Source organism: Mesocricetus auratus, unplaced genomic scaffold (assembly GCF_017639785.1).
Source record: "Mesocricetus auratus isolate SY011 unplaced genomic scaffold, BCM_Maur_2.0 Super-Scaffold_100003, whole genome shotgun sequence".
Taxonomy (NCBI): Eukaryota; Metazoa; Chordata; class Mammalia; order Rodentia; family Cricetidae; genus Mesocricetus; species Mesocricetus auratus.
The window spans coordinates 17041202-17060456 of NW_024429188.1; the positions used below are offsets into that span (position 1 = coordinate 17041202).

General features: G+C 38.5%; 2 protein-coding genes across 7 annotated transcripts in view; one reads left to right on the top strand and one right to left on the bottom strand.

Moving 5' to 3' along the window:
* The window catches only part of Zrsr2 (zinc finger CCCH-type, RNA binding motif and serine/arginine rich 2), a 26219-nt gene extending 12408 nt beyond the window's left edge, over positions 1-13811 (top strand). The window contains exons 8-11 of the mRNA XM_005074264.4: positions 3518-3731; positions 6904-6959; positions 7620-7729; positions 9983-13811. Coding sequence (XP_005074321.2) covers positions 3518-3731; positions 6904-6959; positions 7620-7729; positions 9983-10566 — 964 coding nt within the window. The 3' untranslated portion in view covers positions 10567-13811. The remainder of the gene's footprint in view (positions 1-3517; positions 3732-6903; positions 6960-7619; positions 7730-9982) is intronic.
* The window catches only part of Ap1s2 (adaptor related protein complex 1 subunit sigma 2), a 25051-nt gene continuing 18830 nt past the window's right edge, over positions 13035-19255 (bottom strand). For 2 of the 6 annotated variants that reach the window (XM_021229574.2, XM_005074213.4), the window contains 2 exons: positions 15064-15072; positions 13035-14280 (listed from right to left, as the gene is read on the bottom strand). In XM_021229574.2, coding sequence (XP_021085233.1) covers positions 14233-14280; positions 15064-15072 — 57 coding nt within the window. In that variant the 3' untranslated portion in view covers positions 13035-14232. Of the gene's footprint in view, positions 14281-15063; positions 15073-17266; positions 18761-19255 lie in introns of those variants that run through there. The other 4 variants (XR_005876742.1, XM_013116410.3, XM_013116411.3 and 1 more) reach the window with 2 other exon arrangements.

Here is a 19255-nt window from a genome sequence, read left to right on the forward strand (position 1 = left end):
GGCTGTTTGCATTGTTCAAGTAACGAGCTTGAAATTAGTGGTTATAAAAGCCAACACTGTCCTTTCAGACAAATAGACTGTTCTGTTTCCCTTTTCTGGAGAGATTGGATCACTTGCTCCAAATAACACAGCTGGATCATCTCTATTAAGGTTTGTCAGATACCAGAGAAACACCTCTCTTTCTTTCCTTTAAAAAATGAAGTCTATAATCCAGGTCGAACTGAGTAGCTAGGATTATAGACATATAAATAGCATGCCAGGCAGAGTAACACTACTTAACCTAAGCATTTCTTTGGATTCTTGCTTCTGTTTGTTAAACCTTTTAGTTATAGGTTTTTTAAAATTCTTTGACAATTTCATACATATCTATACTGTATTTTGGTCATGTTCACCTTTACCATCTAACCCTGCTTCCATTCCCTCTGGATCCTTTTTCCAATACATCCTCCTTCTGTTTTCATGTCTTTTTTAAACAGTCCACTGAGTATAATTAGTGTTGCTTGCATGTGCAAGGTTATTTCCTGGGCCATTAGCAACTTAACCAATAACTCTATCCCGGAAGTCCCCCAACCCTAGCAGCTGTTGACTGCTAGGGACAAGGTCTTAAGTACCTCACCCCTATCAATGCTAGAATGTTGATGGGCTTGATTTTATGCAGGCCTTGTGTCTTAGTGTTTTATTGCTGTGACAGACCAAGACCAAGCCAAGACAACTCTTATAAAAGAAAGCATTTAATTGGGGGCTTGCTTAAAATTTCAAAGAGTTATTAGTCCATTATCATCATGGTGGAAAGCAGTCAGACATGGTGATGGAGTAGTAGTCAAGTGCTTTATATCCTAATCCAGAGGCCATAAGGGTGAGGGGAAGACAGATGGACAGATGGCTGGGCCTCGTGTGGGCTTTTGAACCCTCAAAGCCCATCCTGAGTGACACACCTCCTTCAACAAGGCCACACCTCCTAATCCTTCCCTAAACAGTCTATCAACTAGTCCCTGTATATAAATATATGAGCCTACGGGGTCCATTCTCATTCAAGCTACCACATCTTGCAACCTTAGCTTCGTGGCATTCATGAATCATAGATGCTTTGAGTTCATGAATGTAGCGGCCATGCTGCATCCAGGAAACAGTGTTTTACAACATTCAATCCCATCCACCACCTCTTACAATTTTTCATTCCTCTTGTGATGTTCCAGGGACCTTGGAGCAGTTTAGAGGTGAACATTCAACAGGCACTTTTTCTCAACACTTTGACTAGTTATTAACCACTACAAAAAGAAGTTTCTCTGATTAAGGTTGGGTGCTAGGCTATGGGAGACACCTTAATTACAATTTGTTGTTTTGCAACAGGGTGTTTAGTCTAGTCCAGGGTGGCCTAGACCTCACTATATAGACCACGATGGCCACTGTCCAGACAAGGGCCATTGTATCCCTCTGTCCCTTGCAGTATTCCCCACTCTATAAATTTCTTCCTAAGTTTTTCTTTCCCTAAGTTTGTCTTACTGATTTTTTTTGTTGTTTTGCTTGGATTTTGAGACAGGGTTTCTCTGTGTAGCCTTGGCTGTCCGGAACTCAACAGACCAGGCTGCCTTCCAAGTGCTGGGGATTAAAGGCGTGTGCCGCCACTGCCCTGTCTTACTGATATTTAATTAGAACCCAAAGAAGGAAATATTTAGGACTTTGAACTGTGTGACTCCTCTCATCAGCGCACTTCAGGAGAAAGCAGTAAATAAGAAAGTAAACTCATATATTTGATTTTTTAAAAATTACTCTGGAATAGCCTATCCAGCTTAGCCTTGGTTCGTTTTAAACTATGAAAAGAAATGATTCTTCACAGTTATTAGGTACCTTCAGTGAATAAAAATTAAGTTATATTTATTATACTCTATAATGAGCACATGTCAGATTAACCAGATCTCTAGGGTCAGGCTCTTCTCAGTCACATGACTTGAGAGGTGTGCTTCTTTAGGTTTCAGCTGCCTTTGTGTTTTGTTGACTGACTCTTGTTGCTGTGGTAAAATATCCAGCAATTTAAGAGAGAAAGGGTTTATCTGGCTCACAATTCCAGTTTACAGTCCATCATTGTGGGGAAACCATGGTGGAAGGAACTTGAAGCAGCTAGTCACGTTACTTACTGCCAATGCAAAAGCAGAGAGCTTGCATGCTTAGGCGCAGTTTGACCTCTCCATTTTGGGAATAGGCCTACCCATGATTAAAATGGGTTTCTCCAAATCAATTAGAGTATCAAGGCAATCCCTCACTGACCTTCTCAGAGGATAGCTTTACTCTAGATAGTCCCTCATTAGAACTCCTTCTCGGTTGATTCTAGATGGTCAAGTTGAAAATGAACACTAACTATCACACTTGGCAAAGTAAGAAAATAATAGTACCGCTGGGCGGTGGTGTTGCACACCTTTAATCCCAGCACTCGGGAGGCAGAGGCAGGCGGATCTCTGTTGAGTTCGAGGCTGGGCTGGACCGACAGCCTCCAAAACAATACAGAGAAACCCTGTCTCGTAAAACAAAACAAAACAAAACAAAAAGAAAATAATAGTACCATCTGTCCCACCAGGTTGTTAAGGATCAGAGTGGAAAAAATATTTTAAACAACATGAAAACTTTAAAATGCTATATGTAGATAAGATGGCAATATTTGAGTAAATCGAAAGTTTTAGATTACCCTATTGTCTCTTTAGAAAATTGAATTTTAAAATTATTTTATGTATTTATTTTTGAGGGACTGTCTCACCTTGGAACAATGGCTGGCATGGCACTTGCTATGTAGAACTATGTAGAACAGTTTGACCTAGAACTCAGAGATTCGCCTGCCTCTGCTTTCATGAGTGTTGGGATTAAAAGTGTTCACTACCATGTTCATCTTAAAATTTTTTATTATTATTTTGTGTGTGTGTGTGTGACAGAGAGAGGGGGGGAGGAGGGAGGGAGGGAGAGAGGGGGAGGGAGGGAGGAAGGGAAGGAGGAAAGAAGGGAGAAAAGAATATGTAAAAGTAGATCCAGGGATCAAATCAGATCACCCGACTTACTTATGCAGCAAGTGCTTTTACCCACTGAGCTGTCTCACAGCTCCAGATTACTGTATTCCCTAAGCATGCAAATCAGTTGAAAATTGTGTACAATCAAAATTACATTGCCAATTCTCACCTTGAGTCTCCATTGCAGCATCTTATTATTCCCGCTACTGCAATTGGTCACACTATTGGGCCTTCTTTCCCTGTGGCTCAACATGGAGAAATCTTTCTGAATATATTCAAAGGCTCCTGAATGGTGTATGACCTTGCAAACCATTCCCACATTTGTGTTTTAATGAGAAACAGTCAATTTTAGGACAGTTTTTGTGTGTGTGTGTGTGTGCTGTGACTGGGCATCTAATCAGTGTTCATTATCTTAGTTAAGTTTAAACAACCACATTATTTGATTCTTGATCTCGGAGTTTTTGGTAAGCTTTTCATGCGTGATTTTTAGTTCTTGGACAAATGAATTTGCTTGCTTTCTCCAGGTGCTCACGTAAACACAACTTCCCTACATCAAGTCCCACCTTGCTTATTAAGAGCATGTTTACCACGTTTGGAATGGAACAGTGCAGGAGGGATGACTATGACCCCGATTCAAGCCTAGAATACAGTGAAGAAGAGACCTATCAGCAGTTCCTAGACTTCTATCACGATGTCCTGCCCGAGTTCAAGAACGTGGGAAAAGTGGTCCAGTTTAAGGTGCGCACAGGCTGGGGGGGGATCAGACACACCTTTCCATGAAATATAGGATACAGGGGCAGAGCATGAACTCAGGCTGTTCACCTGGGTGGAGTCATGTGCCAGTACATGCCTGGTCTGGGGTTGAGCATGCCAGCACTTGGTAAACGTCACTCAGTTCTCTTCCCTTCTACCTCCACTCTGGCCAATGCCATGTAGATACCATAGGGAATCATAAGCATGTGTTAGCATGTTTTTGGAATGCTAGGGCCTGGGTTGAAAAGGACCCTTATTCAATGTCTTTGTGCTGCAACTGTTTCCAGTTGACTTCATTGTCAGGCCTGCTGTATCTAGCTATCTAAGCCTTCACTTAGCCACTGTCTGTGATGGACATGGTTCCTGTCCTTCTCACTTCCAGTACCTCACCCAGACAATGGTATATATATTGTCATTCAATTTCACTCCCTGAGTAAGGTGAGATGTGGCCACTGCTGTTCCTGGGACTTACTGGGTGAATCCCAATCTGTAGGCTTCTTGCTTGTCTGTGATTTGATCATATCTGAGCTCTGAATTACATTGTTATATGAGGACAAGGGAAATGTCCCTGATTTTGGAGAAAAGTAGGAATAAAGTTGTAGGGTTTTTTTTCTTGCTGTCAGAAATGAAATTATAGAGTTGGAGTAACCAAGCACCATAGATATAAGAAATCTGAGATTAAAATTTGTTTTCTGTGGTGATACATTATTTATGATTTATTAAAGCTTGCCTGATGGTAAGAGAAGCAAAGCAGCTAGCCACTAACTCTACCTCAGACCAAAATGGATGATGCTGTCTGCATGCAGCCTCAGAGTGCACTGCTCTCCACCAAACCACACACTGCTACCCTCTAAGATCCTGTCTCCTCTCCCTTATATTCCTCTCTCCACTCAGCCATGTCACTCCTGTCTCCACCTCCCTACTGCTATGGTTAAAGGTGTGTATCAGTATTGCTTGACTCTATGGCTTATGGCTAGCTTTGCTTTCTGTACCCTCAGGCAAGCGTTAATAAATCATAAATATATATAACCACAGCTTTCCAGATTTAAAATATATTCTTTAAAATTTGTTTTCCAAAGAAGGAGAAATAGAACATAGTGTTATAAAGAGATAAAGGGGAAACTAGGATATGGGGTAAATGGGGGAAGGAAGTAGGCTTTTTTAAAAAAATAAAACTTAAATTAATAAAAGAAATAAAAATCTGTTTTCCTTTTGGGCTGGCAAGATGCCTCAGTGAGTAAAGGCACTTGCCACCAAGCCTGACAACCCAAGTTCAATCTTTTTTTTTTTTTTTTTTGGTTTTTCGAGACAGGGTTTCTCTGTATTGTTTTGGAGGCTGTCCTGGAACTTGCTCTGTAGACCAGGCTGGCCTTGAACTCACAGAGATCCGCCTGCCTCTGCCTTCCGAGTGCTGGGATTAAAGGCGTGCACCACCAACACCCGGCCCCCAGTTCAATCTTAAGACCTACATGGTGTTAGGAGAGAACTGACTCTTGCAAAGTTGACCTACACAGTCACATTGTGACGTGAGCATGGCATTCACATAAAGAAGTGTAGAACAAATTAAAAATTTTCTCAAAACTTTATTTCTGTGGCATATCCTTCCTGCTCACTTCTAAGAGCATACAATAAAGTGGAAGTATGTGCTCATGTCTGCATTGTTCTACATGGAAGCAAGGCCCAGCCACGGAGGCGCTGTGTCTGCTCTTCAGATGTCCCTTTATCTCTGTGTGCCTCTTCCTTATCTCAATAGTGAGATTTGTGGTTTCCCTCATAGGGCTCCTGGATCCTACCACTTCTATGAAGTGGTAACGATGAAGCGTTTTTAGAACTCCAGATGGTAGCTCAGTCATAGAGTGCTTACCTCGCATGTACAAGGCTCTGGCTTCTGTCCCCAGCACAGTGGGGTAGGTAGGCATGGTGGGTTTCAAGGTTAGTGGAAGTTGTATTATTACGTGTAGCAGGCTGTATCTACTTACCACAACTTTTTTTTTCTAGAAAGCAAACAGGATGATAGGGTTTATGCTAACCACATTGACAGTTGCTACCAATGAAAAGAAAGCTGTTTAGTTAATTTGTGCTACAGAAATGATCACAACATCGAATTCATTATAGAAAATCAGTAGATCTTTAGGAACCATGCGTCTAAATTATTAATATTGTTGCCATTACGTGGTTCTGAGGATTGAACCTAAGGCCTTTTACATGCTGGGAAAAGTGCTGTACCACTTTTTATTTTTGCAGCTCAGACTGGCCTAGAACTTGTAGTAGTCCTCCTGCCTCCACCTCCCTATTACTGGGATTTTAGGCATGTGCCACCAAGCTTGACTAAGATTAAATGAATTTTAAGGTCCCTAGGCATGGTTGACATGAACTCCTAAGGCCATTTATCCTTCTTTCTAAAGATGGTATTATAGAATAGGATCCTGTTGATGTTCTAATAACAACACCCTAAATTAAACATTGTAGCTTTATTTTGAAGATAAAAGCTAAACACTATTAGGAATATTTTTTCCTTGGTTTTTCAAAACAGGGTATCGTTATGTAGTCTGTAGACCAGGCTGGCCTTGAACTCACAGAGATCCACCTGCCTCTGCCTTCTGAGTGCTGTGATTTTTGTGTTGAGCCACACTCATAACTGTTGACATGTGGCTCATGGGAGGCTATGTGTTAGACACACCTGAATTAGTATACATGTACATAATTATTATATGTACCATTTTGGCTAGCAGATATTTATGTATATGATATTTTTATTTTCTGGCACATATGTATGTATATCTATATAAGTACATGTGTCTGTAAAAGTCTACACACATAATATACATGTATATTCCAAACAGAAGCGTCCTGCCCCCCATATAACAAGTGCTCTTAACTGCTGAGTCATCTCTCCAACCTTGTACTCTGTTTTTATATAGCTATGAAGCATTTCATACATTTAGGGTTTAAAAACGGCAGACAAGGATCACCAGAGATTAGGCATTTGAGGTCTGCAATGTTGATAGGTGCTTAGCTATGCCTTGACTTGATAAGAAAGTTTGCTAGCCTATTGTGGACTCTCTGGGGGACTATTAGCCGGGAAAAAAATGCATTTGATGATTGGCTTCTTTTGAAAACTTTTTTTCTTTTAGTGACAGCATTCTTTGTTCCTTAGGTCAGCTGCAACTTGGAACCTCATCTGAGGGGCAATGTGTATGTTCAGTACCAGTCGTAAGTATTGTGAACATACATGCATCTTCATGGTTCATCATAGTTACGGTATTGTGTTTCTTTGTCACTGGATATGTAGCTTTCCTATGCATGAGACTTTTCAAAACGTCAATATGAAGAGCTCATGGAGAAACAGCAAGATTGAAAATAATATACTTTTTCATACAAACTGAAAAAGGCCTAATTAGAATAGCGTAGAAAATATCTATCCAAGATACAGGGGGTTAAAGCTCCAAACAGTGTGCATTTGACCAGCTAGCAATGTAGTTCCTGTATCATTTCTGCATGTATTGCCATTTCTCTAAGTGGTGCCATGGCTAATGGCTTCAGTTAGCTATTGTAATAAGAATAGTAGTCCTAGTTGAGAAAGCATGGGTTCTAACAAAAGGAAACACACTTCTGCAGATTTAGTGGTCCAGTCTTGCAGATTAAGAAACTTTGACTCCAGCCAATTTCCCTATGACAAAAACTTTCAGAAGGTTAATGACAAAGGTCTTTGAATAAACTAGCCTGTGGGAACCTGAATATGATGAAGACTTCCCAGGCAATTCAAGAACTAAACTTGGTAGTCCTACAGTAAATAGACAAGAGGGTTAATTCAGAATAGGTTTGCTCTACCTGTGAGAGTTAAAAGCATAACCTTTGATTTTTGCTTCCAAGGGAAGAAGACTGTCAAGCAGCTTTTTCTCTTTTTAATGGACGATGGTATGCAGGACGACAGCTTCAGTGTGAATTCTGCCCTGTGACCCGTTGGAAAATGGCAATTTGTGGTAAACGCCAATGTAGTGGCACCCCTCCCCCACTGCTGCAATATACAAGGGAATCTTCATAGGAAGAAAGCAATATTTTAAAGGGATGAAGTACAGTTTTTGTCTCATACTACAGATGAGCAGAGTGGTTATATAAAGGACACCACGGTTTAGATCTGTATAGGCCTGTGGGTCACTATATGGATGGAATGAATGACTGAGGTCACAATACATTGGTGACAGAATTGCAGCTTGAATTTGAGTCTTCAGATCCTCAGACCTGGGTTCTGTGTGTGACAATGCAGTGTCTAAACTAAAGATACCCACATATATCCGTGTTGCAGTTTCAAAGGTGTTTTCTATTCGTTGGTTCTCCTCACTTGAGCTGTTCTCTTCAGCCTTGATCCCTAAGGAATCTTCCATCATCAACGCCCCAAACATTACCAGTGGCTGACATTTCCCACATTACTTGAAGTCATGCTCTTGTGCATTTGAGACCGTTTGGTAGGTGTTAAGTTGTACATTGAGTACTCTCAGTTACACTGACTCATCTGAGATCGGCAGCCAAACCAGGAAATGAGTCAGCACTGCAGAGAGTAACCAGCCGCTTTGAAGGCCTCATCATTTTCTGATTGCTAACAGTGTGCTTAGCCAAAGCAGTATGGAAGTTCCCCAGGTGAAGAGACATGAAGCTCTAATTTCTCAGGGGTGTGCTTCTTGTTTTCTCTGCTCTTCCTTCTCAGGTGCTTTTTATCAAGCAAGTCTAAATCTTTAGCAGCCTTCTGTTAAATGCTGCCATTTTAAAAACACATTTATGATGGGCATGCATGATGCCACCTTTGGTTCCAAAACTGGGGTGGGTAAAGACACGAGGATTGTCAGTTCAAGGCCAGCTTGGGCTTGAAATAAATAAACTACTTAATTGATTAATTAATATAACAAATGTCAAAAAGGAGGGGTTAGAGAGATGGCTCAGTGGTTAAGAGCACTTGTTCTTATAGAGGGATTCTGACATCCTCTTCTGAGCTCCATGGGCACCAGGCAAAATGGTGTACATACATAATGCAGGCAAAACACTCATTTACATAAAATAAATAAACCTTAACAAGTTTTAAAATAAAAAAAAATCTGGACAGTGGTGGTGCATACCTTTAAACCCAGCACGTGGGAGACAGAGGCAGGCAGATCTTTGTGAGTTCAAGGCCAGCCTGGTTTACAGAGCGAGTTCCAGGACAGCCAAGGCTACACAGAGAAACCCTGAATACACACATACACACATCCACGCACGCATGCACGCGCACGTACACAATTTTAGAATTCCTCGCTTAGGAAAATGAGAACCAACATTATGCCCTAAGTTTAAGGGTCGGGCAGATGAGCAAGATGACAGGGTACTCTCTATAAGCATTTAGTTTTGTTAGTTCCTCAAGATGTAGTGTGATTCCAGTGATATGCTTGAATACAACTTTGAAACCTCCAAACCAGGAATCTTATTAAAAGCAACAACAACATCAATGACAAAAAATATAAACAGCTTTAGTATCTTTCTCGGGGACTAATAAATTTTTTGTGTCCTTATTATTGACTTTTGGTATATGTTCTTTGGAGAGATCTCTATTTAGATAATTGCCCATTTTAAATCACATTACATCTTGTTATTATTCAGCTATAGAAATTCTTGATAGATTTTATATACCAGTGCCTGATCACAGAGGTCATCTTCAAATACTATTTCATCGTTTTACTTTATTTACCTTCAGCCACAAAGGTTTTCTTTCTTTTTTGTTTTCTCTTTTTTGCATGTCTGTGTTGAGAGACAGGACCTCATGTACCCCAGGCTGTGGACATAAGTGTGCTCTCATACCTGGGTATTAATGTTCTTATGTATAGAACATTGCAGGATCCCACCATCTATGTTGGACCTTCTCCTGACCAGCATATACTTTCAGGAAAATGCGAATATAGGGATTTCAAAATCCAGTTCTTGAATCAGTGGATGATGTAGCCACCATTTGTTCAGTTGCACTCGGCTGACATGAGGCACAGATGCTCTGGTTAGTTAAAACTAGCTTGTACCCTTTTTATGGTACCTTAAGTATTCGAGTGCTCTTGCAATCTTAGGCACCAAATGAGGACATCAATTTATCTACGTCATATACCGTAAGAAACAGTGCAAACTTACCCAGACTTCAGAAATCACCTTCTGATTTCAGAACAAGAATGAAGTGCAGTAATGCACACTGATAATCACTGCCTCTTCACTTGCCCTCACAGGCTTATTTGAAGTACAGCAGTGTCCAAGAGGAAAACACTGCAACTTTCTTCACGTGTTCAGAAATCCCAACAATGAATTTAGGGAAGCCAACAGAGACATCTACCAGTCTCCAGATTGGACTAGCTCCTCCTTCGGTAAGAATTTAGAGAGGAGGGAAAGGACCAGCCACTATGATGAATACTATGGCAGGTCAAGAAGACGGAGGAGCCTGAGTCCAGACCTCTCCTACAAGAGAAACGGTGAGCCCGACAGGAAGAGCAGTAGTAATCACAGGGGGAAGAAGTCTCACAAGCACGCCGCGAAAAGTCGTGAGAGGCGCAGTTCACAAAGCAGAGGAAGAAGAAGGGATCACAGTCCAGGCCCTCGGAGGAGCCGCCGGAGCCGGAGCCGGTGCCGCAGGAGCCGGAGTCGGAGCCACAGCCACAGCCGGACCCGAAGCCGGAGCGGGAGCCGGAGCCGGAGCCGGAGTCGGAGTCGGAGCCGGAGCCGGAGCCGGAGCCGGAGCTCATCAAGGTCCAGGAGTCATGGCAGGAGAAAGTCAGGTAGTCGAGACAAAACTACCCAGAGTCCCAAATCTAAATAAACTTGGTTTTTAAAAAATATTCTGTCTTTTTATGGCAGCTACTCACCTGTATAGTTTGACAAGGCTAGTCAAACATCATGTAAGTAGTACTTTTTGATAAATTGTGTATATAACAACATGAAATTACTTGTAGTCCTAACTTTGAGAGCATCAGTTAACACTGGAGTAATGCTTTAGTATTTTTTCATTTTCGGTATTTCTCTGTCTCTCCTCTCTATGTAAGTGTATCACAAGTACAGAGGTCAGAGAACAGTTTTCAGGATTAATTACAGTGAGATCCAGGAATTGCACTGAGGTCATGAGGCTTTATTCTTGTTAAGTGTCCATTCCATACCCTTTATTTTTGTTCTATGCATATGGGTATTTGGCCTACATGTATTTGTGTGGACCACTTGTGTGCCTAGTGTCCATGGAGGCCAGAAGACAGTGTCTCTTAACAACTGAACCATCTCTCCAGCCTAACACACTTTATTTTTTAACTGAAAGTCACATATTGCTTTAATGTCTTTCACTCAATTGTTTCATTTCATCAATCCTGATTCTTTTGTCCCATAATTCTTTTTACTCACTACATTAATACATCTATGCTTCTTTGACAACATCCCTATTGATAACCCTCCTAGATTTCCTTAATGATTTCTGTACTTTTTGATCAATTTCTTAAAATAAACTATATCAAGAAAGTCTTCCAGGAAGACTACAAAAAAGGTCATCTTACAGCTCCCACAGTGCTAAATTATCTTGATCTTTAACAGTTTGGCAAGTTTTAGGTATTTAAGTGTTTATTTTTCTCACTATTTTTCTACTTAATGGCCATTCTTTTTGTGCTTTTAAAATACTATATTTTTTCTATGAGCAGAAGTTTTTTTTTGTTTGCAAACTTATTTCTTGCTTCAAAGTGTTGAAGTACTCTTCCATATTTCTCTTTCCCCATATTTACAGTTCCTCCTTCACTTGGGGGCTGTCATGGTGCATATCTTGTTTGAATAGTGTATTGTGAAAGTTCTTTATATAGAGGCATTTTGTCATTTCCCAGAAAATGAATTGTCACTATTAGCTCCATGCACTGTTAAAATAGTCATGGTATAATAATCACAGAAGGGTGATGAGCGAAGAGAACTGATTGTAGGATCACGTATATTATCCCTAGCTTTCCCAATAACTCTCCTCTCAGACTTTCAACTGTCATGCTATGGACCACAAAATTCAGTGTCATGTGGTATTTAGCAGTCTGACATTTGAGAATTCATTAAGGATGCATACAAGTCATGTGCAGTAACTTACTCCAGTAATTCTTGCACTGGGGAGGCTGATGCCAGCCAGGGCTAGAATAAGACCCTGCCTCATTTTATTAAAAAAGGCATAAAACGTTGAAAAAGTTTAACAAAATGCAATTTGTTTAAATTCTAAATGCCTGCTTCATACTAAAAACGATGGATTTCTAGATTTACTGGGCTCATTAATGCTGAATAGTTTTAAGTAAATTTGGTATTTTTTAAAAAATACTGATCAAACTTCAGCCAAGACTATGTAAAATTGTTTTGTATGTATGATGCTGGGGCTTCAAACATGGTAGGCAAGGGGGCTACCACTGAGGTATATCCCCAGTCCATGGTCTTAGGATCATGATGGGAAGGGAAAGGAAAGTTGTCTTTTTTGCTTAAGACAACTGATGAAGTGGTGACTTTCCCCTCAGATGTTTGTTGGCCAGTATTGAGTGCCGGGGAAGTTTAGAAAACGCTGACTGGGTGATTACCCTGAAGTGACTTTGAGCTTACATTTACTGTAATAAATGGGTGCCCATGCATGTGTGTGATAAACTCCACATTTCTGACAGGAGCCCACAGGTCTTTTAGGGAACAGCTGCATTCCTCAAAGCCCATGTAAACCTACAGATGTCTGTTTCAACTTAATTTGCTGAGAATCCTTTCCTTGTTCTTAACTATCTTAAGCTTTGAATGAAACAATTTCTATTTGTAGTAGCAGAAGGCCCCATAACCATACTACTACTGTAACTGGAAGTTTTGACTTGTTGCTTACATTAGGCAGCACAGTCAGCAAATTCATCTATTGCATGTGCTAGCACTTCCTCATATGTAGGAGGTGAGGATTCATCATTTGGATATCCAATTATCTGGAGTAATCTGAGTTGCTAAATCAGAAAGTGTCTAAAAGGCAACTGCATCAAGATTTTAAAAGCGGCATTTATTAATGGAAAATAAATGTGTTGTAAGTTCTTGATAGCCTAGAATTAATGTGATTTTTTAAAATGAGCTTGATGTACATGAAATTTCCTACCCTTTTGTCATTTTTGTGTGTGCTTTCAACCACCATCACATTCCAGTGCAGGGGGGTGGACTGTCAGATGGAGAGGGATTGTCAACACTATTGGAAAAAAAAGAACCCTTCCTTCAACAGCTCTGCCTCGTTTGACAGAACATCTGGAAAGAGATAAAAGTACACCACAGTGTTTGTAGAACATTTATTACCATTAATTGGTGATGTGATAAGACAGTGTTCAGGCGGCTCAAAGGTTGTTCACAATCACAGCAAAGCTTACTCCAGCCTAGCACATACAAGGGGAAGTAGAAACCAGGGAGATGTGTTCAGGGATGTGTCAGGATGTATAAAAGTGGTGCCGAGCATTTATATAGCTTGAAAAAATATAGGGCCAACTAATGCCATTTACTTCACTCAACTCTCACTTGGCTATACGAAAGGTATCGTTTAAATTTCCACAAGACTTCTGATGACTGGGCAGTGACATGAAAGGAAAGGGAGCTGCCGTCATGTTTGTAGCAATTCTAGTTGGAAGGAAGCAACAGGAAGCAAAAATGAATTTGGCTTTAACAAGCACCCCAGAAGGAACATTCATGCTTTAGATAATGACTTTATATAATACTTTGTGAAGAGAACAACATACTGTTATGAAGAATACCTGGTAATTAACGGTCCTATTTTGTTTTGGGGCCTTGAAAACAATTAAGTAACTACATGATTATGACCATTAAAACTTCACCTCAGGAGTCACAAGTTCCTTGGCCTTAAAAATTATGTGCTCAAGATTAAGAATGTCTTTGACCTTGTCCCCCTCATTCAGAATACTTAATGAATTTTAGTGTAACATAGCATCATTCCAAGTTTTCTAAAAGCATCGATTCCCTTTGTTTTAATGTATGTTGTATCCAATAAGGGTCTTTGATATCAATGTGGTTGCTTAAATTTTCAATAAACCTTTCATTTGATCTGTGCTGTGTCAATTTCCTTTATTCTTATATATACTGAAATACTACTCTAGTATTTCATCAAACCAGGTTTCACATAATTTGTTTCCTTTTTCAAGTACAGTAGTAAATGTATTTTGCCAGATTGTTGGATATACATGAATATAGACATATCATTTTGATATATGGTCATAATTAAAATGTCCAGAAATGGTATGTTACTTTTTCTACATCTTTCTAATTCATATTTATGTCCCTTAATTTATCATTTGATTAACCAAAATTCCCTTTAAAAAATTGGGTAGGCCTGAATGAAGCAGCTTAGCAAGACAGTAATACTGACAAGACATCATCTTACACCATTAGCTAACATGGACATGAGAGGCAGTGACCATCTACAGTATGTGAAATGCCACAAGAAGTCATCAGCAAGGGAGGACAGTTATGTCAGTCCAATTTCTTCAAGAACACTACGTGGGGTTTCAGCTTCCTGTGGAGGAAAAATGTGAGACTCTGGTAAGCAGAAACAGGGAGATATACTTAAGAATATGAAAAGCTCACATGAAGGGGCTCATTTTTAGAATAAAGAAGGCAATTTGGGGTCACAGGAGCAATCTAGTGATAGCCAATGGTTTTCAAAGATTTGTGCTTAAAACACAGAAGAATGTTTTCAGCATTTACTAAATACCTAATTACTGACCCATGTGCCAGGCACCATTGGTATTACACAAAAAGCAATCAAGCCCATTGTAAACTGACTAGCAATGTATGAAATTATATACAGAAAATATTATCTAAAACATTAAAATTCAAAATGTCTTCCAAAAAGGAAGCCCCTTCCCCGCAAGTTCTAATGGGTCATCTAACACTTTCAATGTTTCGTCTTGTCACAACTTATCTAAAGAAAATGTCTTGTGTAGTTTTCCCTTAACTGTCCACTGCAATGCTTTAGACACAGACCCCATCCCAGACCTCCATTGGGCAACCACTGGCACTGGTGAAGGTGTCATACACTATGGAAACACTATGGAAAAAAAAGGCTTTTTCGTCTTAATGCAAGAATGAATATTTGTTTTTAAATGTCAAAGCCAAATCTGCCAAATCTAAAAAAGGTATTTTAAAATTTTCCAAACCGGTCAATTTTGTACACTGCAAAAATTTAAAAAGGGCCATATAGGTCAGCTATTACTAGCAATTTTGTAATTAGAAAGCAACATTGTTACTTTAATAGATGAAAACAATTTAAGGTTTTGTTATCGGATAATAAACTTACTTTTGCATCCTAATCAGGAGACAGCACAAAACAAGGAAAAGAAAAATTATATTACATCAGGAATCCTTAGAATGTTAGGCAGAATGGTAGGAAATTCACTATATTGTGTAATCTTAAATGACTTAAAACCTGTTGTTTCCATATTTGGGAAACAAAAATAGTAGTACTTACCTTTATGTGCTGATATTGAGTTTAAGGCTCAATGCCTGATTTAAAGAAAGCATTTCAAAAAAATATTAGCTGATAGTCACACAACTAAAATCTAAATGAAGGGATTTAGCATTTAGTACTAAATAGTACAGCCAAAAACGTTCATAGAATGTCTGTTAATATGCTTGTCTAGTAATGAAAAATGGGTGAAAATTAGCTTTAGTGAAAAAGGGACATTTTTTTCAAAAGGTAGTATAATCTATGAGTACACTTGCCCCCACCCCCCATTGATACTTCAATCTAACCAGGTTAAAGATCTACGATGGAGGGGAAAAGAAAAAGGTAAACATTGCCATAAGAATAAATAGGAATGTGGGAAACTGTATGGGATCAAAAGGTCCAGATTTTGTTATTAATGGCAAAGAATGGAAAAACAAAAAACAGGCTTGCTAACCAATGAGAGACTAAAGGCCTATGAACCATCCAATATAAAATTTCTTTGGAATCTAACAAATTATAAGAAGGCACTTATTCCCCTTTGATAATTAGAAAAAGCTGAGCCAGGCATAAAACAAAATTACTGTCCATTTTGTTTGGTGTGGCAATGATCTGTTAGGAATACATACTGAAACATTAAAGATGAAATGACAGCTTATCTAGGACACAGTGGATATGAAGTTGATAACTGTTGATGTTCAATGATGTATGAATGAATGCTCTGTATGGGATACTGTTATCTAGATGTTTTCATGATAGTTTTTAAAGGCAGTCTAATAATAATAGTGATAGATGCCTATCTCTAATGCTTAAAATGTTTGCCTTTCTTTAACTATTAAGTATTACATAGGGCCTGGAGAGATGGCACAGCAGTTAAGAGCACTGGCTGCTCTTCCAGATGGTCCGGAGTTCAATTCCCAGCAACCACCTGGTGGCTCACAACCACCTGTAATGAGATCTGCTGCTCTCTTCTGGCCTGCAGACATACATGCAGGCAGAACACTGTGCACATAATAAATAAATAAATCTTTTTTAAAAAGTACTATACAGTGACATCTGAATTACTTAAACTATTTCATACTATAGGCTCAGAAATGGTTGAAATGGTGAATTCAATGTTAATTTTTAAAAATCACAATTTTAAAAATTACCTGGAAAAATGAAAATATAAAATGTTATTTTATCAGAATGGATGGAGTAGAAAAAAGTCCTTCCCATGAGGCAAAGTACATGTGAATTTAAAGGTTATTTCCATTTAATACTGACTCATTTTAAAACTTCATGTAACCTGTAGTGTGTTAGTATGTTAAAGGATCCCTACACTGAATTCTGGCCAGTTTATATTCTCAGTCTAGATAAAAATGTCCCATACCTATTCCCTAGATGATCAAATTTCTCTGGGGTGCTCACTGCCTGTGGTCTGAAGAGTATCATGTTGCTTTCTGAATAGGCATTATTTAAAACATATGTCCCTCTAAAAGGCGTAATTTACACATTTTATTTTATTCCTTTAAGTCTGGATAAGTTGAGTATTTTTATAAGCTGTTTATTAAACAAAATGTAATTTTTACAAGTACACACTGAAATTGTAGCTAAAAATTATTTAGGGAAATGATTAAGATATAATGGTTGGCTGGGCGGTGGTGGCGCACGCCTTTAATCCCAGCACTCGGGAGGCAGAGGCAGGCGGATCTCTGTGAGTTCGAGGCCAGGCTGGACCGACAGCCTCCAAAACAATACAGAGAAACCCTGTCTCGTAAAAACCAAAAAAAAAAAAAAAAGACAGAATGGTTGTTACCAGGGCCTTCATTCAGTGAGAGAGAAATGGGAAGTGGTTGGCTGATGAGTTATGTAATTTCAGTTCTGCAAGATGAAAAAGTTCTGGAGATGTGTTGTACAATATGAATATACTTAGCACTACTGTAGTGATTAAAATGGTGAATTCTATGTTATTTTTAAAAAATCACAATTTAAAAAAATCTGGAAAAATGAAAATATAGAATGTTATTTTATCAAAAAAGATGGAGTAGAAAAAAGTCATTCACATGAGACAAAGTACATGCAATACTTTATTTTAGACATGCAAGAAAAGCTATTTCAGAATCTGCTAATTTAAAGCAAGCAGCTACATACAGGTATCCCCCTCAAAAAAAAAGCGCAACATTTTGTTATAGCTCAGCACACAGCATCCAAAACAAACAGGCATGAGACAATGCATATTTATGCAACATTAAAATCAGATGAACAACATGTAGGGTAGGAGGATGGGAAAAAATGGAAATGAAAGACCAATGTTTTATGACACTTCATATGGTAATGGAGATAGTTGATCTATACAGCTGCCTAATACTACATTTCCTAAAACATTGTCACAGATCTTTCGGTGGGAAACTGGTTTGGGTATTTTTTGGCATATTTAATTTTTGTCTTTTGAGACAAGGACTCCCTAGTAAACGTAGTAACTCATCTTTCTCCTGCCTCAGCCTCCCAAATGCCCAGATGACAGGCATGCACTACCATGTCTCCGAAGTTATTAAGGACAATTTACTTGGGCTTTAAACTCTCTAGATATAAACAAAGAGTTATCTGGTTCTTTTTATAATAAAATATGCTAAGTGTCATTAAAAGCATATTTATGTAAAATTAATATGAAAAGTTTTTAGTATTTCAGAACAAAGTCATAGTTAATACAGCATTGAGTGTTTAGAAGGCTTAATACATTAATTAGGGATCCATTAACTAATAAAAAATGTCTGGATACTGAAAATGAATATCAGAATTTTCATATCATATAAGTGGGCTCAGTATTACTGCTTCAAAAGAGTTGTTACCGAGCAACAGACATTTCAGGAGACTTTGTGACATAGCTTTCTGATAGTTTGTAAAAGGACTGTCTGACACTGCATAAATGTGGCTCAATAAATATTGGCACTACAAAATTTCTGGAAAATTCAATGTTTTAACCTTAGGTCTTATATAATTGTAATTGATTTTTCTTATATTGCTTCAACATACGCTTTCACGTGATACAGTTGAACATATTAGCTCATACAGACCGTAAGATAATCTTAGTGTTAAGTAAAGCTTGGTTTTCTTCAACAATGAACTAAATACTGTGGTGCTGCTAATTTTGCCTGAGTTCTTAACTGTATTTTCTTTGGTAAACATTTGTGATTGCCCAGCCTTTCTGTTATACTCTCATAAGATTAATCATGGATGGTTTACTAACAATAGCTTGTATGAATTTAGAATATTAATCAAAATGTTCACAAGTTGTATTTTCTCAAGAAGAAACAGTAGTAGACAGAAATAAACGATATATCAATATCATATACAGAATGAAAATATAATTAGGAATGTGTACAGAAAAAATACAATCATAAAGGTACTAGGTCTAAGATGCTTTTTATCTTTTTACAGGAGAATTAGTCACCAAGCTGAGGACATTTTCTTTCATAAGTATATCAGTTCTCTATTTCCTCTGTGAAATTCTGCATAGTCGATGAGCAGTCATTTAGTACACAGGGACATTAAAATATTCATGGCGTGGCTACAAAAGAAATGCATATATTCTTACACACAGTATACAAGCTGATGAAGACACAATCAAATTTTGAGATTGTTTACTTCAAAGTAAAGTTATCCAAAGCATCAGGTTTTCTTTTGTTCTTTGGTTTTTGCCTGAACATTTACATTCTTAAAAAATGCCCAGTTCTGATTTGTCTTTTTCAAGTTCATGGTATGGAACAGTAAAGAAGATGACCTACATTCTAGAGAATCCTAAAGCACTGTATTACTAAAATCTGAAAATATTGCCAGTTTAAGTCAATGCTAATTAACAGCAAGTTCAGTTAGAGTTCTCCCTTTTCACCAGTGTATTACATTCATTAGGGTCCTATTACAATAAGGAGAGATCCCAGAGAAAAAGCTCCCCCAAGAACAAGTTGAAAGTAATCACTATATAGTATTGTTAAGTACCTAGGAAAGCTTTTTAAAAAATTTTTCCCTCTAGGAAAGCTTTAAATTGTTGACTTAGCTAAAAAAG